General features: G+C 55.7%; 13 protein-coding genes across 13 annotated transcripts; 8 read left to right on the top strand and 5 right to left on the bottom strand.

The window, feature by feature from the left end:
• Positions 1–1,530: 1,530 nt before the first annotated feature.
• On the top strand, positions 1,531–2,759 carry HETIRDRAFT_449129 (uncharacterized protein; the record flags this gene model as incomplete). The annotated part of the gene is made up of 5 exons (XM_009544722.1): positions 1,531–1,665; positions 1,733–1,964; positions 2,034–2,189; positions 2,249–2,509; positions 2,587–2,759. 5 exons carry the CDS (start codon positions 1,531–1,533, stop codon positions 2,757–2,759), a joined length of 957 nt encoding a protein of 318 aa, XP_009543017.1.
• A 329-nt stretch (positions 2,760–3,088) lies between these two features.
• HETIRDRAFT_449128 (uncharacterized protein) lies at positions 3,089–5,674 on the bottom strand (the record flags this gene model as incomplete). Its single annotated transcript, XM_009544721.1, has 6 exons — positions 3,089–3,297; positions 4,436–4,628; positions 4,685–4,979; positions 5,147–5,195; positions 5,294–5,442; positions 5,502–5,674. 6 exons carry the CDS (start codon positions 5,672–5,674, stop codon positions 3,089–3,091), a joined length of 1,068 nt encoding a protein of 355 aa, XP_009543016.1.
• A 61-nt stretch (positions 5,675–5,735) lies between these two features.
• Positions 5,736–6,128, bottom strand: HETIRDRAFT_449127 (uncharacterized protein; the record flags this gene model as incomplete). The annotated part of the gene is made up of 1 exon (XM_009544720.1): positions 5,736–6,128. The coding sequence occupies one exon, from the start codon at positions 6,126–6,128 to the stop codon at positions 5,736–5,738; it is 393 nt and encodes a 130-aa protein (XP_009543015.1).
• A 290-nt stretch (positions 6,129–6,418) lies between these two features.
• On the top strand, positions 6,419–7,270 carry HETIRDRAFT_415213 (uncharacterized protein; the record flags this gene model as incomplete). Its single annotated transcript, XM_009544719.1, has 2 exons — positions 6,419–7,095; positions 7,156–7,270. The coding sequence occupies 2 exons, from the start codon at positions 6,419–6,421 to the stop codon at positions 7,268–7,270; spliced, it is 792 nt and encodes a 263-aa protein (XP_009543014.1).
• Positions 7,271–8,505: 1,235 nt separating this feature from the next.
• Positions 8,506–9,119, top strand: HETIRDRAFT_449125 (uncharacterized protein; the record flags this gene model as incomplete). Its single annotated transcript, XM_009544718.1, has 3 exons — positions 8,506–8,698; positions 8,769–8,922; positions 8,990–9,119. 3 exons carry the CDS (start codon positions 8,506–8,508, stop codon positions 9,117–9,119), a joined length of 477 nt encoding a protein of 158 aa, XP_009543013.1.
• A 123-nt stretch (positions 9,120–9,242) lies between these two features.
• HETIRDRAFT_100234 (uncharacterized protein) lies at positions 9,243–9,750 on the bottom strand (the record flags this gene model as incomplete). The annotated part of the gene is made up of 2 exons (XM_009544717.1): positions 9,243–9,518; positions 9,595–9,750. The coding sequence occupies 2 exons, from the start codon at positions 9,748–9,750 to the stop codon at positions 9,243–9,245; spliced, it is 432 nt and encodes a 143-aa protein (XP_009543012.1).
• A 32-nt stretch (positions 9,751–9,782) lies between these two features.
• On the bottom strand, positions 9,783–10,206 carry HETIRDRAFT_432686 (uncharacterized protein; the record flags this gene model as incomplete). The annotated part of the gene is made up of 2 exons (XM_009544716.1): positions 10,087–10,206; positions 9,783–10,001 (listed from the first exon to the last, which is right to left on the bottom strand). Exons 1-2 carry the CDS (start codon positions 10,099–10,101, stop codon positions 9,783–9,785), a joined length of 234 nt encoding a protein of 77 aa, XP_009543011.1. The 5' UTR covers positions 10,102–10,206.
• Positions 10,207–10,722: 516 nt separating this feature from the next.
• HETIRDRAFT_100235 (uncharacterized protein) lies at positions 10,723–11,819 on the top strand (the record flags this gene model as incomplete). The annotated part of the gene is made up of 6 exons (XM_009544715.1): positions 10,723–10,846; positions 10,899–10,954; positions 11,030–11,061; positions 11,129–11,301; positions 11,368–11,418; positions 11,488–11,819. 6 exons carry the CDS (start codon positions 10,723–10,725, stop codon positions 11,817–11,819), a joined length of 768 nt encoding a protein of 255 aa, XP_009543010.1.
• Positions 11,820–14,055: 2,236 nt separating this feature from the next.
• Positions 14,056–15,067, top strand: HETIRDRAFT_309749 (uncharacterized protein; the record flags this gene model as incomplete). The annotated part of the gene is made up of 7 exons (XM_009544714.1): positions 14,056–14,085; positions 14,131–14,284; positions 14,342–14,419; positions 14,475–14,577; positions 14,631–14,688; positions 14,739–14,834; positions 14,903–15,067. 7 exons carry the CDS (start codon positions 14,056–14,058, stop codon positions 15,065–15,067), a joined length of 684 nt encoding a protein of 227 aa, XP_009543009.1.
• A 224-nt stretch (positions 15,068–15,291) lies between these two features.
• Positions 15,292–15,801, top strand: HETIRDRAFT_311400 (uncharacterized protein; the record flags this gene model as incomplete). The annotated part of the gene is made up of 1 exon (XM_009544713.1): positions 15,292–15,801. One exon carries the CDS (start codon positions 15,292–15,294, stop codon positions 15,799–15,801), a length of 510 nt encoding a protein of 169 aa, XP_009543008.1.
• Positions 15,802–16,129: 328 nt separating this feature from the next.
• Positions 16,130–18,631, top strand: HETIRDRAFT_432685 (uncharacterized protein; the record flags this gene model as incomplete). Its single annotated transcript, XM_009544841.1, has 5 exons — positions 16,130–16,785; positions 16,851–17,021; positions 17,072–17,649; positions 17,700–17,902; positions 17,957–18,631. The coding sequence occupies 5 exons, from the start codon at positions 16,130–16,132 to the stop codon at positions 18,539–18,541; spliced, it is 2,193 nt and encodes a 730-aa protein (XP_009543136.1). The 3' UTR covers positions 18,542–18,631.
• A 936-nt stretch (positions 18,632–19,567) lies between these two features.
• On the top strand, positions 19,568–21,811 carry HETIRDRAFT_432684 (uncharacterized protein; the record flags this gene model as incomplete). Its single annotated transcript, XM_009544712.1, has 3 exons — positions 19,568–21,136; positions 21,195–21,585; positions 21,661–21,811. The coding sequence occupies exons 1-3, from the start codon at positions 19,708–19,710 to the stop codon at positions 21,809–21,811; spliced, it is 1,971 nt and encodes a 656-aa protein (XP_009543007.1). The 5' UTR covers positions 19,568–19,707.
• Positions 21,812–22,982: 1,171 nt separating this feature from the next.
• On the bottom strand, positions 22,983–23,727 carry HETIRDRAFT_438673 (uncharacterized protein). The gene is made up of 4 exons (XM_009544711.1): positions 23,577–23,727; positions 23,424–23,472; positions 23,263–23,346; positions 22,983–23,170 (listed from the first exon to the last, which is right to left on the bottom strand). The coding sequence occupies exons 2-4, from the start codon at positions 23,424–23,426 to the stop codon at positions 23,063–23,065; spliced, it is 195 nt and encodes a 64-aa protein (XP_009543006.1). The 5' UTR covers positions 23,427–23,472; positions 23,577–23,727; the 3' UTR covers positions 22,983–23,062.
• Between the last annotated feature and the right edge of the window lie 110 nt (positions 23,728–23,837).

Below are 23,837 nucleotides of genomic sequence, written 5' to 3'. Positions count from 1 at the left end.
CGTGCAGGTTTGCGCACAGTCTGGTTTATTGTTACCTCCCCCACGTTGCACGCCTCACTGCATTGGGATGAAGTCTCATATTGATCCTATTCTACCCGTATGGTCTGCTCGGCCTGCTTTACTCGTGGTCTAATCTATCCTGGAGAGTGCACTCCCCATCCTATGCTCTCTGAAGATCTTCTTGGTAAGTGGTTGACTGCAGTGTCCTTTTCCTGTCTTAAGCTGCCTCGAGGATGTCTCTTTCACGGCTCCCTGTGATCCTTCACGATATTGCTCTGCTGTTGACGACTGCCCCATATTTTCTCATCCGTCGCCGAAGCCGAAGTCGCGCCGTCTCGTGAGGAGAGTTGACCCGAAAAGGCATATCGCGCCTCGAGGCGCGCCATCGGGCATCCCGCACCTTCTCCCGCTCTACGCCTGCTTTGTGTTGCTCAACGGCTCCAGGTAAGAGTCGCGCAGGTGCTCACGTCACGCGCCCCATAGCATGTATCCTAGCACTCCTTCATCGGATTGAGCGCAGCCTGCTTACGGTTTTCGAATGGTGCTTTCGACGAACAGCCTCATCGATCCTCGCGGACGTCAGACGACCTGTACTCCTTTCTCCCATACAGCTGGTTGAACGGTGTTGCTCAGGCGAGGACAGGAGTCATCCACGTATGAACGCGTCTCTTTTGTTCTCGGTCTGACGGTGGCTCCTATCTGCATGCTGGCCGGTCACCCGACTGTAGGTGTGGGCGCTATCTATCCTCGATCTATTAGCTGTGAGGCTCGTAGACTGACAATTGTAGGATCGCTGCCTGCATGTGTTTTCATTTCTGATGCTTGATATGAACAGAAGGATCAGGCTTGGGATCCATTGAGTTGGTCTGCTTAGTTCGCGTAAGTCATATCAAGAGGTAGACAAGCATCCGCTTAGCTAGAGCTGGAATGCAATTCCAGATACAATTCATTCAGTCATTCGCGTACTCGTCGAGGTCGTGAATAATACCGAGGAACATGGAAGTGTGTAAGGATGTCCAGATAAGATTGTCACGAGATCCGAAGCGGATGAGATTAGATTTCGGACGATGACGATGACGATGGAATTGGCTAGTGCGCTCAGATCCTTCTCCAAATTCTTTTCTTTACATGCATCTTGTGTCTTGACATCATATCTCTCTTCAAGTTTTGAGCGATGACGCGACTATCCTACCACCAGGTCTCGATCTGCCAGGATCTTTCCGCCGCACGAGGCCGCATGATATCCGCGATCTGCTTTCTCGAATCCTCGGCCGTCGTCGAACACACGCCCAACAAGCTCGCCCAACAACTTCCCCGGAAATATGTCTTATCTTCGCCTCGTACACTGCCTCATCGGACGCTCTTCCATGACAAAACCGAGTCAAGATTATGAGGATCAAAATCTGGATCAGAGCACATCAGTGCCGGGACCAGCATAGCACCTCGCCGTAGGCCATTAACGAATGCGACCCATCTCATGCGGATCTTCAAATCCTAGGACCCATTGTTCCATGACCGGCGGGACCTGGCATGCGCACGACAATACAACTCGCGCTCAGCGCTTCTGCAGCCGAGATGCTGCGCGCCGTACGCGTCGATGCGGCTGCAGCACGGGCGGCTCACGCTCCCAGCTCCGAACATCTGCTCATCGACCTGCGCAACCAGGTCCATGCATCCTCAATGGCCCACATCGAACCCGCTCGCTCGCTAAACCTAATACAGGCTTTCCGAGTCGACGGGGGCCGGGTACGACAGCGCGGTCAAATCTTTCGATCCGAGCTTCGAGCTATCCACGCCAAAGCTGCATTCCTACTACAGCACATACGAGGATAGCGACCTTTTCACCATTATCGAGCACCTGAGCGCCCAGACGTTCCGAAGAATCCGTCTTGCTCAGTCGATCCGTCTGGCACCACCAAATATACACCTGAGCCATCACCACCCGCAAACCGCACCCTCTCAGCGTGAATTTATGCCTTGACTGTTCTGCATCCCGGAGCTTACGCACTAATGAAACATCAGCTGCATGTCAGGCCACCCAGGACCTCCTATTCCGCGCAGACCAAATTCATCCTTCTCTGCCACATCATTGCGTAAGAACCGACTAGCACCTACCCCACCCCCACGTTCGAGCGGGACGCGTGCAGATCTACCTGCCCATCACCAGCTGCGTGAATGCACGCCTTTCCGTGCGCCACGGCCTCGCTGTATCCCCAGAATCCGCACGAGCGATGTCCTAGGGATCTAGAATCCTTCTCGCCGCAGCCGGGCCTTGCGCCCGAGCTCGCCGCGCAGTGTCCACCTACACCCATCGGTCCTGCACAGCACACCTATCGTCGCCTCGCCTGCTTTCAAAGCCGTGCTGAACAGTCAGCTGAACAGAGTGGCAGCTGGCAGCGGCCAACTGCACTCCGGGTGGCCCCAAAGCGACGATCGACCTTCCCAGAGGCGTACACGCACGCACACACGCACGCACCAATCTTCGGCGCGAAGACGCGCGCGCTGCGATGTGCGCCGCGGGATTTATCAACGATTATTCCTCTTCCTTACGCGCGTGCCCTTCATATTGACGTGCGTGCTGATTAGATGCGGCTGCTTATCGCGATGTCCACGAGAAGACGCGTGCGGGGACGTCGTTTCGTCATAGCCCACGCCGCGCAGGCCGCATCGCCGTCCTCGAGGCAGCCACGCGCCGGGCAGCGCGACGCGACGAGGACATAAACGCGCACGCGCGCACAAACCCACCCACCCACCTGTAGGGCCTCGACGTGCAGGCTGGTCACCTGCCCGCGCACGGGCACGCAAGGTTGGCGGATTTCGAACGTGGCGTGATGGATCGCCGTCGCGGCGCCGTGCCTGCCTGCTCGCCAGCCTCACCAAAGTCATAAGCCCGCGCGCTTGCGCGCTCGCCGTCGGTCGAAGGCACGGAGATATCATCGGACCTAGGAAATCGCGCGCGTTCGCCACCTTGTGTGCCGCGGTGCGGTACCTACGAGGTAACGGAGGAGTCAGCGCCGACCTTCCACACTGACATATGATCGTCGCGTTTTGCTCACTGCTGGTGCCCTGTGACGCGGGTTCCGCGCAATCACGATACGCGGGCGGGCAGATCGTATCGTAAAGGAGCAGCAGGCCCCAGCTCGGCACTGAGATATGCTTCTCCTGGTCCGATCGCAGAACGGACATGCGGGGTCGCGTCGCTTGCTGCTAGAGCGACGTACACCTGTATGATGGCCCTCCAGCTGTGGACAAGCGTCGCGGTGTAAGCACCTCGTGGCCACCCCTCAGCCGAAGCCCCTGAGCGCCATGGCGAAATGAAGCTGTAGGCCATAGAGCGTCATGACGCAGAGAAGCATTACATTGTGCGATCGAGCGTTGTACATACGCCCTACAGAATATATGCATCCGTGGCGTGAGATTAGATCCTCCCCAGTGTCAGCGAGTGCATGCGAGATGACGTCGACGCCACTTGCTTTGTCCCGTGGCGTCCCTTTGTGTGTGTGCTCGCCACATCTCATAGCTGCACCGTGGCGTCCGTCACCATCGAAATGAAAGCGGCAAGCCAACAGGCGTTCTGGTAACTCGTACAACAAGCCGCGCGCACGACAAGGCTGCAACCGCGTCCCGGTGGCCGTAGCTTTGCGTTGTCCGCGAAGCGCACTTCTCTCGCGAAACGTTGTATAGAGGGGGTCAAAGCAAGAGATGCACATGCGATGAGAACAACCAGAACCACATGAAATCGAATCGTCGCCCGCGCTCGTATGCTTGCTCGCGTTCGCATCGGGGCCCGTGATCTTGGCCTGCCCCAGCCCACAGCCGGCATCCATATCCATATCATGCTCGATGAACGCAAGCCAGGCTTGGCCTCCGAGCTCCACAGGGGCGCAAGGGAAGCAGCGGAAACAGTGCCGCCCCGCCAGTGCATGTGAGATCGCGAGCGTCAGAATTCCCGATAGGCCGCAATGGGCCGCAATACAACGAAGTCGGCAAGGTTCCCACATCCAAGGCGTCAGCGAGTGGGGCAGGCCGAGCGAGCGAGCGAGCGATCGTGGCAAGCATGACACCATGAATGCCGGCAGCGACGATACGCTTTGCGCGATCCGCCCCATTTGCAGGGCCGGCTTCTTCAAGCGCCACTCGCTTCCACATGCAGCATACAGCATAGACATACGCAGGCGAATACCTACCGGTTATTTATGGCGTCGCGCGGGTTTGCTGACGTGCGTGCGTGCACACGTATAGGAAGCCGGCAAGCGCGGGCGCCAGAACACAGAAGCAAGCAGCGTGAGCAACAAGCAGTGGTGAGCGAGTGAGCTATATCGGTGGCCAATCTATCGCTGTCGATCCGATTCCGATTCGATTCCGATGGCGACGATGAAGACCCAGATGCGGCGTCGCACGATGGATCCATTGAGCGTTTATCGTATATACATACGGGCGTCAAGTGCGTGGATCGCGAACTCGAGTTCGGCTTCGGCCGTGAGCCGTGGGTCGAGCGTGCGTTCATAGATCAGGATCAGGAAGCGACGCGAAAGATTGGAGAAGCTAGATGCCAGGCGGATTGACGCGCTGAATCGAATGCAGAATGCAAGATACCGGGCGAGTTGGGTAGACGCGGAGGAAGAATGCTCGGGAGGGAAAGGAAGGGTCGAGTATCGTGTTCGTGGCGCCTGGAGGCGCGCACGATGAGGTCGGGCACCCTGCGAACCGGGAGAAGCGCGACGGCGCCATCGACGGGACCGGCACCCTCCGCGAGGGCAAGCGCGCGTCGACCACACCCGTTGAGACCCGCTTGAGATGCCGCTCGAAAGTTCAGGAAGGCGCCAGTGGGCACGACGAGGATCCACGCGTTGGCGCCTGTGTTAATGAAGACGGGACGCTGAGGACGCCCCTGCCCGTCCTTGAAGTCGAGGAGCTCGCAGCACGGAGCTCCGCGTTTGGCGGGCCGCCGCTCCGCGCGCCAGCCTCTAGTGCGCACCCTGGCAGGCGCCAGCGTCAAGCTACAGCAGCATCCTGTGAAGTCGCTAGTCAAGTCCCCATAGATTATAACGCCAGGTGATATTTAGTTAGCCAGTAGCTGTGGCCAATTGCAAGCTGCTAGAAGAGAGCGCCGAATGCGCTAATTCTCAGATTTGCATGAACATACGTGGCGCATGGAGCGCCTGGTCCCTTGATGTCCGTGGTGACGCGCGCACCTGGGCAGGCGTGTGTAAAGAGCCCGCACGGCGAGCGCCGCCGTCGGGCCTTGCTCACGGAGGACCACGAGATTGTTTTGAATTTTTTCACGAGTCACGGTTGGCGGAGAGACCAGGCACGGTTGTGGGGGTCTGGGACTGGGGGCAACCAGATGCGGGAGCTGATTGAGACTCCGCGAGAAAAGCAGAGACGGCAGGAGACTGAGCCGAGCGGGCGCTAAGACGGATTGGATTGGCGCGCGATTGGCTGAGGGCGGTGAGCGCTGCGGGCCGGCAAGGAACGCGGTTGGGCCTGCGCGGCCTTACGGGGGGAAAGGGTCCGTGGTGGGTAGGTGGGTGGGTGGGTGGGTCTGAGATTGGACGAGATGGTCGGAGAGAAGCACCGACACGGGGTTTGGATTAACAAGAGAGGGATGACAGAGACAGGGAGAGGAGGAGTCATACTCGGGCGAGGGTGGGTTGGGGAACAAGATAGGCATGGGGCAGGATCTTGGAAAGTGTCTAGGGATACTGAGAAGGCAAGGAGGGAGGTAGGATTTGTCAGGATGCGGGGTGGAGGGGGAGAGACAAGGGAGGGAGTGGCAAGGCGAGATTGAGACTGAGGCCGGAATAGGGAAGCGGACGCTGCTTTGTGTGTGTGTGCGCGGGCGCTGGTGCGCAGGGCGCAGGAGCGGTGTTGAGCTGGGAATAGGACACGGTCGGGAGAGTGTGAGGCAGGAGGTGGGGATGAGCCGATGCCGGGGTGGGTGGAACGGGCGTCTTGGAAGCAGGAGAAGACGCGGTACGAGGCGCCGAAGAGGACACGAAGAGGAGGAGAGAGAGGCCGAGGAAGGGCCGGGAGATGACGGAGAGATTGGCTGAATGGAGAATTGAAGGGGCGGCCGGATATGGGAAGAGGTGGGGGGGAGGGCCCGGGGCCGGGGCGGGGAGCATGCGCCTGGCGGGCGATTGGGCGAGGTGTGATATAAAGACGGGGGCCCCTCTCCCCTCTCACAGGCCTCGTCAGACACAGTTCGACCCACCGTCCTCCCATCCACATAGCAACCCCCGGCCACCAGCCAGCCAGACCTCGACGCCACAACCGTGCCCCCCTACCACTAGCTGAAACAGTTGTTCCATTAGCCGACGTGAGTTCCCGCCCCTCGTCCGCCTCCGCCACAGCGACCCATATAAACATCTCCCTGACCGATCCTGTCCTCCGTCTGGCTTTCTTCCCCCAGACCATGTCCCCCACTTTCGAATACGACGTCCCCATGCGTTCTTCCCCTTCCCCCATATTCCCTTCCAACAAACGCCTTTCAACCTACTCTTCTCACCCCGGCAAATATTCTCCCTCCTCCCGCGCAGCCGACATCTCCCGCCTTCTCGACCCTTCTTATTCGTCCTCCTCTTCTTCCTCGTCTCCCACATCTGTCTACGTCGACCACCAAGGAGACCTTCATGACCCTGACTACCGCGACTTCCCCGCTGTGCACGCTCGCGACCTCGCGTCCCGTCGTCGGCCCACATGGGAGCGCTATAACGATGACGATCATGAACCTTTCACGACCCAGGACGAGGATGCCTATGCTTACGACGCAGACGCGTTCGACGAGCGCGCCCGCCTCCGCGCTGCCGCTCGCGACATCCGTCGCCGCTCACACGAGCCTCCGCGCCGTGCCACAACCATTCCCTCCTACAACCACTACCAGTATTCGCGTAGTCCCTTCAACGACGACGCCAGCACCCCCACAGAGATCAAGGAGAAGCGCGTTCGCCGCAAGCTGCGCTCCAAGAGCGAGACTCGCCGCGAGTCGGCCTGGTTCGTCGAGGAGGAGTACGAGAGCCCTGCCATGTTGGAAGAGGAGCCGCAGACCAAGTCTGAGTACACCCCGACGCGCACTGAGACTCCAGAGTGGACGTGAGTTGTCGCGTGTCTCTTTACTCCCCATGCCACAGCTGTTGACCCTCCTCGCTGCAGCCCCACCTGCGGCCAACAGTTCCGCCGCCAGTGGCAGGCACTCTCCCTCAGCCTGCGCTTCACCATCTTCCGCGCCCAGCGCAAGCTGCGACGCAAAATCCATAGCAGTACTTGACCTTCGATGCCAGCCGCCGCGCCAGCCCGCTCCCGGCCCCGACTTTGTCTGGCCTGACCGGTCTCTCTTTGGCTCCTGGCTCTCTTGGCCCAATATGCCCACAAATCCACCCCATCGCGTTTGCGCTCGCGGCTCCCGCGTGCGCGCGCATACCTGCGCGCCGTGGCCCGCAACGCGCTTCGCACACGCATTGACCCCCGCACGCGCAGCGATAAAATGAAAGCACGCGCGCGGGTGGATATGTTATGTCTCGAGACGACCTCTTCCATACCCGGATCGCGACGCCCTCTGCTTCTCACCGTTTCCGTCTCCGTCTCCTTTCTGTTCCTCTTATGCGCGCAGCCTGCGGCCGCGCTGCCCCCTCTATCCCCACCAGCTCTCCTGTTTTCAAGTATGCAAAGGGCCCGTATTCGATCGCGTCCGCGGCCACTTCGATTTCCCGCCCGCGCGCATCTATGTGTTTACCCCTCAGGCTCTGCTTTGCCTCCATCGAGTCGGCCACCACGGGACTCTGGACAGGCAGTCGCGGGATTGCCCCGTCAGTACATATGTGTTATCCCGCCCGTTGATCCCCATCCCGTTCATCATTGCACATACGCTTCCGTTCCTGTTCCTGTCCCTATCCCCCTTCCCACCCTTCCCGTTTCATCCCCACCCCCCTCCCCACTGTCCATTGCCCGCGTTCGCTTTCTGACTGTGAACTGTTTTGAACCCTGTTTTCGTTTCCTCTTGCTGCTCGCGCTGCTTTATTTCCGATTCCCCGCGATCTGTGCTGCTTATATTTTTTTGATTGGTTGATTGGTTATAGCACGACGACGAGTCGACGTCGACGAAGAAGACGTACATACGGATACCTACATACTTAGGGTGTATGCGCGGATGTGTTACGATACGAAGAAGACGAACGAACGAACGAGTAAAAAAAAGAATTATGAAGTTTATTGACATGCATCTCATCCTCCGTGTGTCCCATCTGGAACATATTGACGTGGTCTCATTAAGAACAAAGCTGTGTGCGATGAGAGGTTTTCGGAGCGTGCGAGTCTCCGTCTTAGAATGCACATGGTCGACCCACTCAAACCCACTCCCCGCGGGAGGCGGAGCAAGTCGGTCGGGCCAACACCAACGCCTGAGAACGCCGTGGGCTTTTTCCATTAGGCCCCGGCCAATCCTCCAGGCCTTAGCTCAAAAATCGGCTTGGTGCGATCGACGCCTCCTTCGTCAAAACTTCCGTCATGCCAGTGGCACAGCATGGCACCTTCGTCATTCCAGCTGGATCTGCAGCATCGACACCGCCCCCGCGCTCTCAGAGTGGCCGTGGGCCACTGCAGATTCTGAGATTCGAGATGCGTTCGTTCGAGTGGATTCAGACCGCCCCAGGCTCGATGACGTCTGCCGCCCTCGGTCGGTGGGGCTTCACGCTCGCCTGTGACTTGTGCACTTCTTGCTCGTGCGTGCAGTTTTGCCTGCGTACCTACGTGGACGCGTTTGGTCTTAGTACAGGCGGTCATCGACGCATCGCAGGCGCATTACGCCCGCTCACCCCACCAGCTACGCTTCCTCCTGCGGTCAGAGCTCAGCTTTCCAGAGCCGTGGGGTCGTGGGGCCGCCTGCGATGCGCGCAGCCCCGCGAAGACCAGCACCCAACCGTAGTACGTCGCAGCGCTCGCCGCTGCGATCGCGCGCTCGATCCCCACACACAGACACACGCATACATAGCGGGCGATCACGGTCCCCCGCTATGACGCCACGCGCGGCACCCTGCGATCGCCAAACTTACACACACGGATCTGCAGCCGTTCGCGGAAGCTGCACCGGACGCGTCGGGCGCGCAGCGCGCGATAAGTAACGCAGGTCGTACGATGGCCACACAACACAAGTATTTATTTTATCGCGCGACGCCGCGCCGATGCGGCGCGCCATCTGCGACTAGGACTGATAACCCCTGCCAACGAATGAATGGGCGCAGTGCTTAGTCCGACGCTGTGCGCCGTTGAGCGGAAGCACCCTCGGACCTCCCCCTCGCCTGCGATTCGTCGAAAGGTGCCCGGCGAGGCCGGCCTCCAGGGGGCTCCCACCTGCTCGCGGGATTGGCTGATGGCCCGGGTTTCAAACCGCGGACACAAGCGTGGCAGCCAACTGGCGGCCGTCGTGGAACAAGAGGACAGCGCGCATCGATGACGTCGACGGGCCCCTGGAGGTGCGCCGCGCTCGACGATGACACACGCCCCGAGTGGCCCCAGTCAGACTGCTGGCCCGTATAGGAAACCCGATCGCGGGCTCGGGCTCGGATTCAGATCCTGTTTCCGCAATCGGTAACTTACAGTGTTGTGTGCACCTATGCGCGCCAGCGTGGCGAGGCGGAGCCTAAACGGGTTGGCGATCGTGTTACAAGCCCCTCGACAAGCGGAGGAGCGAGCTGCCTGTTTGCGTTTGTGCGCGAGTGCCGTGTCGGTGGAGCGGTGGATGTCGCTCCTCATTTAGATGGACGGTCTTGTTCGCGGGCGCGTATTCACACCAGACGACTCGATGGTCTTGTCCAGCGCTTTTGGACTCCGTATCGCATCTGTCTGTCGCCAGGGCTGGTCAGGCTGGTACAGCAGCCGACGGATCTGATGGGCATGCAAGATCCGTGTCGAGTCATTGCAACCTCAGCGTATCTGCATAAATGCTGAGCGAGCGAGAGTTCCGCTGAGCAATCCTGTGAGGCCGCATGGGAGCTGAGACACGCCTGCAGGGCAGCACGGGCAGGCTAGAGTCTATCTAGAGACTGGAGAGTTACAGGCTTACTCATCTCGAGACGGCAAATGCGCCACGAATCGCCACGGCATACGGGCGACACAGTAATAACATGCTGTTACCCCTTTTGATCGCGCATTGTATCTGTATCTTGCTGGAAAGCTCTGGCAATGCCAACACTGGCGTGATGTCGGTCGACGAGGGTCAGCTCGTCATTAGTCAGCGGGTGCTGATTCATACTGCTCACGTACGCGTTTATCTGTGGTGGATCGTGATCTATCGTGATGCGTTCAGATCTCTGTTCGTCCAATATTGGACAGCGGCGTCAGCCTGGAGGGGCTTCAGAGCCGACGGAGCCCAAAGACGTGGGCCAGTAGGCACATAGATAGATAGACACATATCCGGGGCTTTCAAGGGGGCCAAGGACGAGCGCGCGTCCCGACCCTAGAAGGAACGCAGCTAGACAGGACCTTGCGAGCAGTTGGGGCTGCTATTAGCCATCTGCAAGCAGTGGCGTACGGAGGACCGAGCAGCAAAAGGCCTTCCACGTACGTGACCCCGAGTCGCTATACAGTCAATAACAATCTCGGACGACCGGATTTCACTTTACGCGATACAGTGTTTGTGTTATCCCGGCATGACGCCAGTATCCCTTGTGGACAGTTGACGCGGAGAGCCTTGGGACAAGGAAGTCCGATTTGAGGCCGTTGGCCATGAAAGTCAAAAGACCACCACGATATCATCCGACGGGCGCAGGTGACCGCCACGTCCGACGTGCCGAATCGAGGAGAAAGAAAATCCGACGGGCGGATGGCCGTGGCGAAAGAACGGACGTGGGTGCGGGTCTGTGCGGCGGGTGCGGAGTCGCGATTAATTTGCTGCTTGCTAGCGCAGAAAATGGAGGAACATCGCGAGGATCGTGCTATAGCGTCGCTGTTGGCTGGAGTGAACGCGTTACGGGGTTTGAAATGGACGCCGGACCCCAAACAAGGGTTGACCGCCGTTTGCGCGTGAATGCAGCATATCGATGACGACGCGGGGATGTGGGGGAGGTACGTCAGGCTTTGGTCCTCAGCTCGGCGTAAATGGTTCTCTCGACTGAACTTCCACGTTCCCCAGAGCTTCAACCCCAGCCTGCGCCGCACGCCACCAATCAATCAATCTCGCGAGCCTTGACATACCTGGCGCAAATGTGTCCTCTTTTGCGAACTTTCACATGCACGGGTGCGCATATGCGCATATACCCAACCCCAAGGACCACTACCACGACCGCGGTATAGCCGCACAGGCATGTGCGTGTGCGCTCTCATGCCGATAGTGTCTACTGCGAGCGGCCAGGTCCCGATGCGCATGAATAGCTGCAGATCATGTGTTTGCCCCGCCCTCGCAGGAGGGAGCACACTCCCAGCGTTCGTGTCTGCGACCCAAAAGCACGCAGGTGTCAGCGCACATGTGGCTCACGCGTCGGGCCTGCGCAGCTCCGAGGTCTCTCCATCCTCGCCATCTTGCTCATGCGCCACGGATCGTGTACGCCACACTTTGCGGCCTCGAGACCATGCGTGCAGGAATCGCCAATTATGTGTGTCGTTCTGCTGCGGAGATCCGCGACGAGATGTCGAGTATCGTGCTTCCCATCGCGCTTTCGCCGACATTTCTCTCATCTTCCTTGTTGTGCGGCCCTGATTATCAGCTTAGTATCAGCTGCGATCCCTCCTCGGAGCTTCGTGCTCGGACCTTGATAAGATTCACGGATCGTGGAACCGCTCCCCGCACATCTCCCCGCCATCTCTGTGCGAGCCTCGAGGCGTGAGCAGATCGCACAACCTTGATCAGCCTTGATCGTGTCTGATCAAGGTGTAATCCTTATCTCGGGATGCGATGCCAGATGCAAAGATTACCTGAAGATCGCGTGTAGCTGATTTCGCGCTTTTCCGGGGCTCGAGCCTGTTGATGTCAGTGAGCCATTCGTCATTCACGCTTGTCGGGTAGCAGTTGTCTAAACCCATGCTCAGGCAGACACAGGGAAGAAGACCTTGTTCGCGAATGTCCGCTGCACACGCACGTCCGTGCAGTAACCGGATCGTCTCCAGATAGCCCCTGAGGAGGACGGTTGTATATATGCATAGTCGTCGGCTGACACACGCTAACATACGCCCATGCATTCCCGACAGGTGAATAGGTTCGCGTCTTCATAGGACGTACGCATCAGCACGCATGTTGATCCCTACGTGCTTCACCAGCCTCGAGTCAAATGGAAGACCGTTCTTTCGCGTACGAACAAGCTTATATTTAGGAGATCTTGACCCTCGCGTATCCTGTACCTACCGCTGGCTCGGTCCCAAGGCCCGAGCAAAACGTAACATCGCGTATGCCGTGGCACCGCGCATTTGGACTCGATTCATCATCTGTTAAGTAAGTAAGACGCACATGCTCGAATAGGCGAACCGCTCTTCATACGGTTTGCATCTTTGTTACTCATTTAGTGTCCAACATTCAACGCCAGGTCTTTTAACCCCTCAATCGCTGATCAACTTGAATGCAACGCCGTGATCCCTCATTGCACATCTGCGTGTAGATGATATAAACACTCAACTCGGGGCTTCGGACATATGATCGTGGACCAGGTCGATATGTCCATGATCGCTCGGTGAGTGTGCATCTATGTGCGCGAATAGCCCAATTGCCAAACTCTACCCAAGCGACGCGTACACGGACGTCCGTACAACATGCACGTCGAACGCTGCGTGCTCAGACTCTGATCCTCTGCCGGCCGTCGTGATCTCCGCCTTGGCCTTGAACCATCTCGGCACGCCCGATCAACACATTCGGACGAAGCAGGCTTTGGCGGGAGGGCCAACGTAGCTCTCGTTATCCTGCTCCAGCTCGCTCAGGCTTCGTTGTGCATCTCTGCACTTCCCCGAGCGCGAAGGACGCGAATCATCTAATACCCCATCCCCAAATTCGAGCACGATAGCAGGTGATTACGAATGCCGTATCGACAGGAGCCGACGACGTCGGCGAACTGCCAGGAGGCCCGTGCAGGGCCATATGTGCCTTTCGACCCTGGCTGGCGCGATGCTCCAAGACGACGAGAAACGGCTGGCATGAGACATCCGCATCCGGTTGCAACATTGTAACCTCGTCCATGTTGGTCTGGAATTGGACCCGGCCAGGTGCAGCATTCGTGATAAATTAAAACCTCCGATGCTCGAGGCTCGACTCGCTGCGTCTACATATCCGTCGTCTAGGGTATCAGTGGGATAATGCCCTTTGCGAGTTGTAACTCCCACGGCAATGGAAGGATTGATTTCTGTTGTTGCCGCAGCCTCCGTCTAGGCATCCGTATCTGCGTATCTCGTCGCGCGCCACTTTTGAAGGCGCCTTTATGCCTGCACATTGTCATTTAGCGTGTGCCAGTCGATCTGAAATCTCGTTGACGAGATTGTTCGGCGAGATATGTGCTCCCCGACGTGCGCCCGCTTCGACCAGCGACTGTGATGTACTCGTGCCATCGTGCCTTGGTCTACGGAGTGACATACGAACATTGAAGCTGCGTTTTGCATGCCTACGACGCCAGAGTTTGAGGAAGGCAAATCACTCTAGTTTTAGTTTCGATAAATATAAAGTCATCTGGGGCATGAGGAATTCGACTCAAAATGGATGCGATCATAAACGCTGCATTCTGAGGCCTGAACTCAACTTGCGACAGGACATATAATCGCTAACCTAGCAAGCCTGAACACTACGACCTGGGGTAGCCTGTCGCACTATACAGTCCGAACACAGCCTTGTTGATGAGGCGCTCAAGCGCTCAAGAACGGCGCGAACATTTAAAACCGAATAGATGTTCATCTAAAAGGACTGCCCCAGTGAGGCTCGAACTCACGACCTTCCGATAGTTGCTAAGATCAGTAACAGTCGGACGCTGTAACCAACTCAGCCATGGGGCACATACTCGAGCACTGCAGTATGGTAATATGAGCAGCCACCTTCAAAGCTCGAAAGCCCTTGGCCAGTCCTTGGCCGTCCATCCTCACATCGCCATCATGGCCGCATTCGTGCGGAACGGCAAGAAGGTATATGCAGCGTCTTGTAGAGCCAACATTTCCTGACGTCTATAGATTGTTGCTATAGGGCGGAATTATGTTGATCATGTCAAGGAGCTGAACAACGCCATCCCCAAGGAGCCTTTCTTTTTCCTCAAACCTACGACTAGCTATCTCCCGTTCGGGGGAAATGTGGAGATACCCCGAGGAATTATAGCGCATCACGAAGGTATGTGTGCCTGTTTCAAATTCTCGGTGAGAGTCTTGACGTGTGTCGCGAGGAAAGTCGAGCTTGGACTGGTTATTGGCAAGGGTGGTCGGGACATTTCACAAGAGAATGCTGGTAGCCATATTGCTGGTTACGGTGAGCTAACTGTGTGAACATTTAAGTTCTTCTGCTGATCCGAGCGAATGGGCAGCTCTCGCTGTTGACATGACCGCGCGGAATTTCCAGGATGAGGTTAAGAAAAAGGGTCTACCGTGGTCCGCCGTGAAAGGGTTCGATACCTTCACCCCCATCAGGTGCGACACGATCTGCTTAGCCGTTTCCGCCGCTGACAGTCGCTCACGCGCAGTTCTTTCGTTCCCAAGTCGGAGGTCACCGACCCGCATAATCTGAAGCTATGGTTGAAGGTATGGCTCTGAGCAAATCATCCGTATCAGCTACTCGACATATTACACAGGTCAATGGCCAATTCAAGCAGAACGGAGTAACGTCGCACATGATATTCCGCATCCCCCGTCTTATTGAGCATATCTCGTCAATTATGGCTCTGGAGGTCTGCACTACTTGCTTCACACTAGCCCTCCAGGATCTAACTTTGTTCCTCTTTTTGTCTCGCCGCAGGAGGGAGATCTCATCCTGACGGGTACACCATCTGGAGTAGGTCCGCTTTCAATAGGCGACCAGGTTACCTGCAGTCTTTCGGATGGTTCCACAGACAAGGAGCTGGCAAAGCTCGAGTTCGGTACTGTGTTAAGAGGCGGCGGATACTTCTACCAACCTCAATAGTCAGCGCATGTTGGAATTAACTATTCTTGTTACGACTGCTGGCATACCTCTCACATGAAGAGAATTTCAAGAGACCTGCTGATACCCAAATTATTGAAACGGACCTAGAAATCTCATCATATGGAGATGGCTTACGCGTCGTCGAACTAGAAGGTATAAAGCCCTTCGTTCAAGCAGCATCCACGCAAATCCTGCTGTTCATCACACGCTGAGCGCTGAGCAGCATGCCTGTTACTGAATTTGCGAGGCTCGAGTTCGTAAAACCAAATGACTTATTCTCACCGCACCTACTCCCTCTTTTCACAAAAGTCTCCGAGCTCCAGGCAGCGTGGTCGGGGTATCCCCTTCTTTTCTACCGAAATATCAACAAGGAGGATGAATACTTCTTGATCTCGGGATGGAGAGACGTCCCTGCACATGAAGCGTGGATGAAGAGCGAACAGAACCAGGGGTTGCTGAAGGCGTTGGGCTCCTCCGTCGGTGCGATCGATCTGATACACCTCGACATAGACTACGGCCAGATGCCGAGGGATTTGGATACTTTGGTGTTGGAACAAAGTTCTGGAGAGTCTGAGGTCGGCAAGGGCACCGGGGGCGACAATTCTGATTGGCAGGCGATCGGGAAGGATGTCGAGGGAAAGCGAGACACCATTTTCCATTTCGCTGGGTATCGCGTTGGAGGAGAAATAGGTACACACGAAGGTTCTTCTATTTTGTCCCGTGTTGTGGTCTAGTGGTGGATGACGAAAGACATTTCATAGCGGAGACTGTACAGACGTTGCGAGATGTTGTGATGTGACGGCCCGAGATGTCTTTCGAGCACAGTCTATAACGCGTTCAAATAGAAGATAAAGGTATTCTAGATCAGACTTTTTGCCATCGCGCATGAACGAGGAAAAATTAAGATGATCATCAAACTGGTGTGTTCGCGACGTGAGAGTGTAGCACGCGACTCACGAAACGTGATCGAGCATGCCTCTCACGTGTTGTTGCCATTTTGGGTTTGCAGCACATTTAACTCTTGCAGTTCGTCGCAGTACCAGGCAGTACCCCGCTCTCCTTATGGCAGAAAAAAACAGCACGCCCAGATCATCACGACCGCATTCCAGAGAGGCGACCGGAACCCCATCGAAACCTGGAACCCCATCGCAGGAGCCGCGCCGCGTTCGACGGAAAAAGAAGGAGAAGGAGCGAGAGCGGGAGGAGAAGCGCGGCGAACGGGAACGGGAGCGGGGGGATGACCGGGATCCGACGGGTGCTGTTGCAGGACCTGGGCCATCTACACTTATGAAGGTGAGTAGCTCGGCTGGAGAGAAAAAACGGAAGTCGAGGGCCTCGACACCCCGCAAGGAAGCGTTGGTGATAGAACCGAAGACGAGCGAAGTGGGCTTTGCGGAAGGATATGATTTTTTGGCCTTTGACGAGGACAGCGGATTTGAAGATGGAGTAAAGAAAGGCGATGAGCGCGATTCGAGAGACGGGAGAGGGAAGGAGAAGGATAGGCCAAGCGAGCGGGAATGGGACAAGGGGAAGGAGCGAATGCAAGATTGGGATCGCGACCGCGACAGGAACCGAGGGGATGCGAGAAGAAGTAGGAGGGATGAGTATGATAGGAATGATGGGTACGCGAACAAGAAACAGCGACTGGACGCTGCGTCAAGGAAGGCACCATGGATCGCGGACGTTACCTGGGAAGGATGCACAAACGTCGCTGAAATGTCAGTGTGATACTCACTTTCTCTATCGGGTGTGACTTACCCTTTAAATGAACACTCTCATCCAGGTTGCATCGTGAAGTTGATGCATTCGTCAAGTATATCTCGCCCACCCCGGAAGAGGACGAAATTCGGTCGCTAATCGTGACCATGATACAGCGAGCAATCACCAAAAACTTCCCTGATGCCAAAGTGATGTCCTTCGGTAGCTTTGAGACCAAGCTGTACTTGCCCCTTGGGTGTGAACGTTTCTTGTGGATCATCATGTGTTGCTGATCTTTTTTTCTAGGGATATTGACCTTGTTGTCCTTTCCAAATCTATGGCCTATTCTGACCGCGTCACCGTACTGCACGCTATGGCCAACACACTGAAACGTGCACACATCACCGACAAAGTCACTATCATCGCGAAGGCTAAGGTCCCTATCATCAAATTCGTGACTTTGCACGGTCGGTTCGCAGTTGACATTTCTATCAATCAAGCCAATGGTGTCGAGGCTGGCAAAATGGTCAATGGGTTCATTGCAGAAATGCCTGCTCTACGGAGCCTTGTCATGATCATCAAGGCTTTTTTGAACCAACGAAGCATGAACGAGGTGTTTTCGGGCGGACTTGGAAGCTACAGCATCGTTTGCCTGGCCATCAGTTTTTTGCAGATGCACCCCAAGATACGAAGAGGGGAGATTGATCCGTCAAAGAATCTAGGCGTTCTGGTCATGGAGTTTTTCGAGCTCTACGGATGCTATTTCAATTACACCGAGACGGGCATCTCGCTTCGAGATGGAGGCACCTATTTCAACAAGTCGGATAGAGGGTGGGCCAGCTACGAGAAGTCTCTTCTCTCGATAGAAGACCCTGGAGATCCATGTGAGTCCACATTGGCACCGCGAGATGTATATGAGCTAAGAAACGTTCAGCGAATGATATATCCAAAGGGTCGTACCAACTGCACCGAGTGCGGCAGACATTTGCTGGTGCATTTGGTATCATGACCGCTGCAGCGTATGCTAAGGCTGGAGTGCTCAGTTCTCGCAGATCGGGTCGCTCGATTGTCTTGCGTGGTCACACTGAACCGGAGGACATGAGCATTCTCTCCAATGTTCTGGGTGTGACTCAAGAGGTATGTCTTTTTGTACATGCTTCAATCTGAGTTTGACTGTAACATTTGATGTAGACAATCAACCGGCGGCGCCTCATCCAAGAGCTCTATGAAAAGATGACCTTGCATCGACTTCTAGATATCCCTCCGAAAGGCGTCACCGCCCGTGACACGAACGGCGCCTCATCTTCAACAGGAAAAGGAGAAAAATCCTCTGGGGTTGAGTCGGTCTGGGCGAAAGCCGACGTGAGTGATGGCGAACTCGGAAATATATCGCGTCATAAACCGTATTCCAAGGAGCGGAAGCGCGAAGCGATCGATGTGGATGTAGGCGAGGAGGAAGAGGGGAGTAGGTATGATATACCTCCGAGAAAACGTCGGCGCTCAGGGACCGCTGCCGATGCACATACCGTGTACACGTCTGATGATGACGACGATGACGACGACGATACCAAGGAGGACATCGTCGTCCACACAGTGGACGGCAGCAACGATAGTCTGGCCAAAGAAGACGAAGAGTATGATGTGCATGGCAGTGAGGAGAAGGGGAGTGATTCGAAGGACGCTGCAAGAGTGAAGGCGAAGGTGAAGATCGATAGGAAGCGAGCATACTGGCTTGCGAAGGGAATGTCGACTGGGAGGAGTCCCAGTCCGATATGAGTGCTGCACGATGTAATTGATGTTTATTTTAGATGTATACCTGTCTCGCCGTCCACACATTTTGTTGGGGGTAATTAGCTCCGCCTATTTACATACCGCGAATTTTCCCCGCGATCTCATTCGACGGTCAAGAGAGGGGTGAGGTAATCGGAGTGGTTGCCAGATATTGCCGTCGGGGAAACGTGACCCTCACGCTGTCAGTCCACCGTTGTAGTAGCCAAAGGCTGTAGTAATTACTGCACCCCTCCTTCCCCTCGTTTGTGTGTCACTCTCCTCTTTCTTTCTTTCTTCTCTGCCTTTGCATCGTGGAGCATTTGTTTCTAGTCTGGGTCTCCCATCAGTTTCACTATCAATCAAGTTGCCGAACATAGGGTCTAGAGTCGCTGGTCGTTCTTTGACTGTCGTCCCCTCTCTTTCTCTCGTATTCCATGTAAGTGCCAGCACATCCCTTCTACGCACAGCGCCCCTCTCCATAGGGCAACAGCTGCTCATAAGTCACTTTGATTTTTTCACGCAGGGCCGCATCTCGTGTGCAGCCATCGCAAGTCAACCTAAAAGAACGCATCGCAGCCCTACAGCAACGTAACAATGCATCACAGTCCTCTAATGGGTTATCACCTTCCAATTCAAGTCATGCCAACCCTCCACGAAACACTCTTCGCGAGAAGATAGCGAAGTTCGAAGAGAAAGGTGGTACGCCTATCCCTCGCGGCAGCTTCGGTTTGGGGGCTCCTCCAGCGGAAGAGGGTGCAGTGAAGAAGAGTAGAGAGTTATATGGAAACCGCATTGCAGCATTGGGTCAAGGCCGCCCTGGTCTTACTCCGCAGCAGGTGCAAACACGAGCGGTCACATCGCCGTCTATGCCAATTTCGCCCCGGAGGAGGTATCTCTCGACCTCCAGCTCTATCTCCGGCGGTTCTCCGACCCTCTCTGATCTTGTTGCATCTGATGTACCCCCAGCATCTGGCAACTCTTCACTCCCATCGCCAGATCTGTCCCGTCGCAACTCAACCGCGGCCCTTAATCGACGGAGCGTCGTCGACATCATTGTCAAATTCGATGAGCCCTCATCTGTGCCCCCTACTCCCAGGAGGACACGAACCGTGTCAGAAAGCAATATCTCGCCTTCTTTCGCCTTGCCCCTTGATTTCCCTACGTTACAGACTATGGAGGAAACCTCCCCAGTTGAAGGAGCATTTCCAATTGCTCTGAAGGATCAGCCAACTCCTGATGTTCCAACAGAGCTTCCAGGGTCCGTGCAATTCCCCTCACTCGCGCCGTCTGCCCCTCTCGAGACTGAGCAGTCACCTCCGAGGCCGCTATCACCCCCAAAGGTCGTTCAAACTCCCGAGGCGGCCGTCACAAAGCTTCCTGAGATCCCCGAGTCATCACTAACTGTGGAGTCTACAGACTCGCGGGAAAAAATCAGCGTCTCTATTCCATTGGACTCTACAACTCACAGCGTCCGATCACCCTCCGTGATTTCACCCCCGATGGCATCATCTGTTTCATCGCCGGCAGTTGTTGACAAGCCCATAGGCCGGAAAGGAGGGAGTATCTCGCTAGACACTTCTGACACTCAAATATCAAGGTCAACACCCTCGGTCGTCTCACCCTTTCCGACTCAACCCACTCAATCCAGCTTGCCTTCAACCATGTCTCCCATCGAGTTCTATGATGATGCTGTCACGCCTACAGCAGGTCCGAAGGGATATTCTGTCGTGGTTCATGGAAGGACGAGCGAAAGTGGACCCGACCGCGTCTCCAGGCCTAGTTCACGAACGGGGACCTACTCATCTTCAGGGCACAAGAACAGCCTGGACAGCACAGGCAGCAATCATCCGCATCCCGTGCTGCGCTCAAAGAGACAGTTCAAACACCTTCAGAGCTCTGTTGCTGACCCGCCTGCCAGCCCCAGTGCAAACGACTTAACGGCACTGCTCCAAGAGGCTGCTTGGTTAGAGCAGAGACTCATGGATGGTAATACATCATTTCAGGAGCCGGTTACACCTGTGTTGGAACCGGATGTCCAGTCTAACAGTCCTATCTCAACGGATGCTTCAACGACACCTTCTCCCATTCTCATAACTCCGTATCGCTTGCAGTCGATCGAGATCCAGCATTCTCAACAACCCATCAGCTCTTATTCCCCACCCACTCTCCAAATTCATGCGCCAGCCGCGTCTGCCGCAGATGAAGAAGTGCCGCCTACGCCTCCACCCAAGTCTGCGCGTACCCGTCGCTACTTCTCATTGCGCTCGAAGCTGCCTACTATGCCAGGCGCGTACCCGCGCCACAGCATGTCTTCTGAGATATCCTCAGAGGATTCTGCCCCTGTCACAACTCCGCCGTCGCCTACGTTCGACCTTGTTATGCCACCTAAACATTCGCATGATGGAATGAGCGTCAAGAGTGCGAAGTCTGGCAGGTCCTTCAGGAGCGCATTGAGTGGCAAGAGTGGGAAATCAGAGACGCCCTCCATGCGCGAGTCTCTCAAGCTGTCGCCGAGACGCGGTGTGGCGCGTGCGACATCGTTCGCGGAGAGATTGCTTAACCGCGCGTCGAGGACGAAGTCGATAATTGAGGATAGCCCCAGTACGCTGTGTGTCCCTTTCAGCCTTTGGGGAATATCGCTGACCGCATTCGTTTTTAGCTGAGTCGATCCCAGAGTTGTCTCGCCTTGAGCCTATACCCCAGATAGAGCCGATACATCCTCTTCCCGAGACGCCGACATCCTTCATTTCATCAAGCTCTGCAGATACATCGCCAAACAATACCATCTCGTTTGATCGAGATATCTTCGATGCGTTTCCATCTGTGCCGGAGGGGCTTCCCCAACGTCCCGCATCTTTCTTGTTCCCGAGCCCTGGCGACCAAGATAGCCCAAGTGCTCTGGCGAGGTCTAGCACAATGCCGGCGCGGCATCGCGGACCCGCCGCACAGCACCAGGCGAGAAGTGACAGTAGGAGCACGTTTGCGTTGAAGGAAGTGGATGAGCGAAGCCCGTGGTTGCCTCTACCGGGAGGCGAGAAGACGCAACTCTTGTAAACGGCTATCCTGCTTGTCACCTGTTTCATTCTACCACCTGTGTTTTGTTCGTGCCAATGCTCGCGCTGTAGTATTTCTTTCCTCTTTCTTCGATCTATTCCACTAGCTCTACTGCATCCTCATACCCTTAGATGGGGCTTCATTACTTTACTCCAGCATCTTGCTTCATCTCAATCGTTAACTGGAATTCATAACGGAATCATAGTTTTGAACAAAATCTGAATGCCGTCGTATTCACATGAGCTGGCGGTTTATAGCTTTGCATATAGTCACTGAACAAAGAATAGTGGTGTATATGTGTCTACATTGATTGGTTGTCTCTCTTCCCTCATCCTCACCAACTGTCAGCAACCGTCTCTCTGGGTCTCTCCGCCCTTCTTTTTTCCTTTTCAAAGAACTTGACTCAGTCTATACGCGACCTTATATACGCAAATCCACCACCACAAGTTCAACCGCCCTTCCTTGCACTCCTCTAGCAGAAGCTATTGACGCAAAATGCCACAACAAAAATCAATGCAGTCTTTCTTTGGGTATATATACCTGTCCCTGTCCGTAGCTGGGTATATCACGCCTCGCACTCGAAATACGATCAGTTTGCAAAACGTCACCTCGCTGCGGCATAACCGCTCTAAACTGTTGTTGGTCCGGTATCAAAATCTTCCTCTTTGCTTCCTCCCACCATCAACAGCGCAGCGCGTCCCCGTCTCCACGCCCGCCCTGTTTTCTTGTCGCAAGAGAGCATGCACTCTGATGCTTGTTTGCCGCAGGTTGCCCTAGCCTGGTTGCCGCCACCAGTTTCTTCTCGTTATACGACAAAGATTGCCAGAAGGATGGCTTCCACCGGTGAACTGTTGCCTGGCAGTGTAACGGACGCCATTCCTGATCTGTTGTCTTGTCCTTCCCACTCAATCCGCATGCTGGTGTGGGAGGGTGCCCGATGTGATATATCTACATCGTCCCCGAGGGTAGAATGGTCGGCGCAGGGACTGCTGTACTATACTGTCTTGTCGATGTTTTGGGCACTGTTGGGAGATCCTGGGGTTGAGAAACTGGTCAGATGGCTCTTCGGTGCGACAGCCCCTCTCGTTCAAATTCCCGCGTGAACCTAAACAGGAGCGCTTCGGCCCTCACTGCAAGGCCTCAAGAAAAGAACCGGCAACATCAGTTCGATACTATATCTGGGTCATATACAAAAATCGATGACCCTAGATTTTTGGACGCGGTACTTAGCGGAGACTTCGGCCTGCACATCCAGAAGACTACTATGTGGAGTAATGGAACTGAACGAATCAGACCGTGCCGCGACATTTGCGCCACACGGCCGTGACGAATGCCCTCAGTGTTCAAACATTTACGTCGGAGCCAGATGGAAGAGAAAAGAAATAAGAAAAGAAATAAGCACAGAGCGGGCGAGGGACGGACGCGGCATTGGGGACATGCGAGGAGACGGCCGCCAAGGACCACGAGGCCTGGCTAGATGGGACGACGTTCGACGGCCGCATCGTCTTCTACGCCCTCATAAACACCCTCCTCGACACCTTCCTCTGCTTCGACCTTGCGGTCGTCAGATTTGCCTACAATCTTCACGGGCCAGGGGTAGACCAAAACGCGCGGTCAGGATGGTCAACGCACAGCAAACGAGTCGTAAATCGATGATGGGCATGCGGGCTCACCATAGCAGCCAAGCCTGGCAGCGGTTTGGCGGAGGGCGAGGAAGGCCAGGGGGCCAGATCGTCGTGCGGATGGCCAAGGGGTGCCTGTGCAGAAAATACGAAAAGGGTAAGAAGGAGAATGTGAGGAGGATGAGCGAGCATCTGGGGAGGGAGCCACGTACCATGGACGAGTCGCTGTGGTGCTGTGGGGTGCGCACGTACGGTCGGTACCTAGGGAATCGAATCGCAGGCCATACGGAGAGGACAGGTAGATATAGCAGTGGTTGAAAGAAAGAAAGAGCGGGAAGGCAGGCAGGGGGTCTTTAAGTACTCACCAAGTGAATGTAGGGAGTCAATCGCCCACGAGACAGCGACCAGAGCCACGACAGCAAGGTCGTTGTGTACAATTATGGCAAATACACTGCCCGCAAGTCAGACGATGCTCTGCAGATGTGCGATCGTCCAGCGCCGTGCGATCGACTCACCGCACATCGTCCCTAATAATCCCCAGGGGATATCTGTGGTATATTAGCAATATACCCGGAATCAACCGCGAATATACCCACCTCCCCTCCGGGGATATTCACGGTCGATTC

Source organism: Heterobasidion irregulare (assembly GCF_000320585.1).
Source record: "Heterobasidion irregulare TC 32-1 unplaced genomic scaffold scaffold_02, whole genome shotgun sequence".
NCBI classification, from domain to species: domain Eukaryota; kingdom Fungi; phylum Basidiomycota; class Agaricomycetes; order Russulales; family Bondarzewiaceae; genus Heterobasidion; species Heterobasidion irregulare.
The sequence above is the reverse complement of the archived record's forward strand: the minus strand, read 5'-3'. Positions and strand labels throughout refer to the sequence as shown.

Excerpts from the sequence above, each read along its gene's own strand:
- HETIRDRAFT_438673 (XM_009544711.1), bottom strand. Across the intron at positions 23,171-23,262 it reads TGCCAGGCTTGGCTGCTATG|ATTGTAGGCAAATCTGACGA; the intron begins GTGAGCCCGCAT and ends TGGCCCGTGAAG.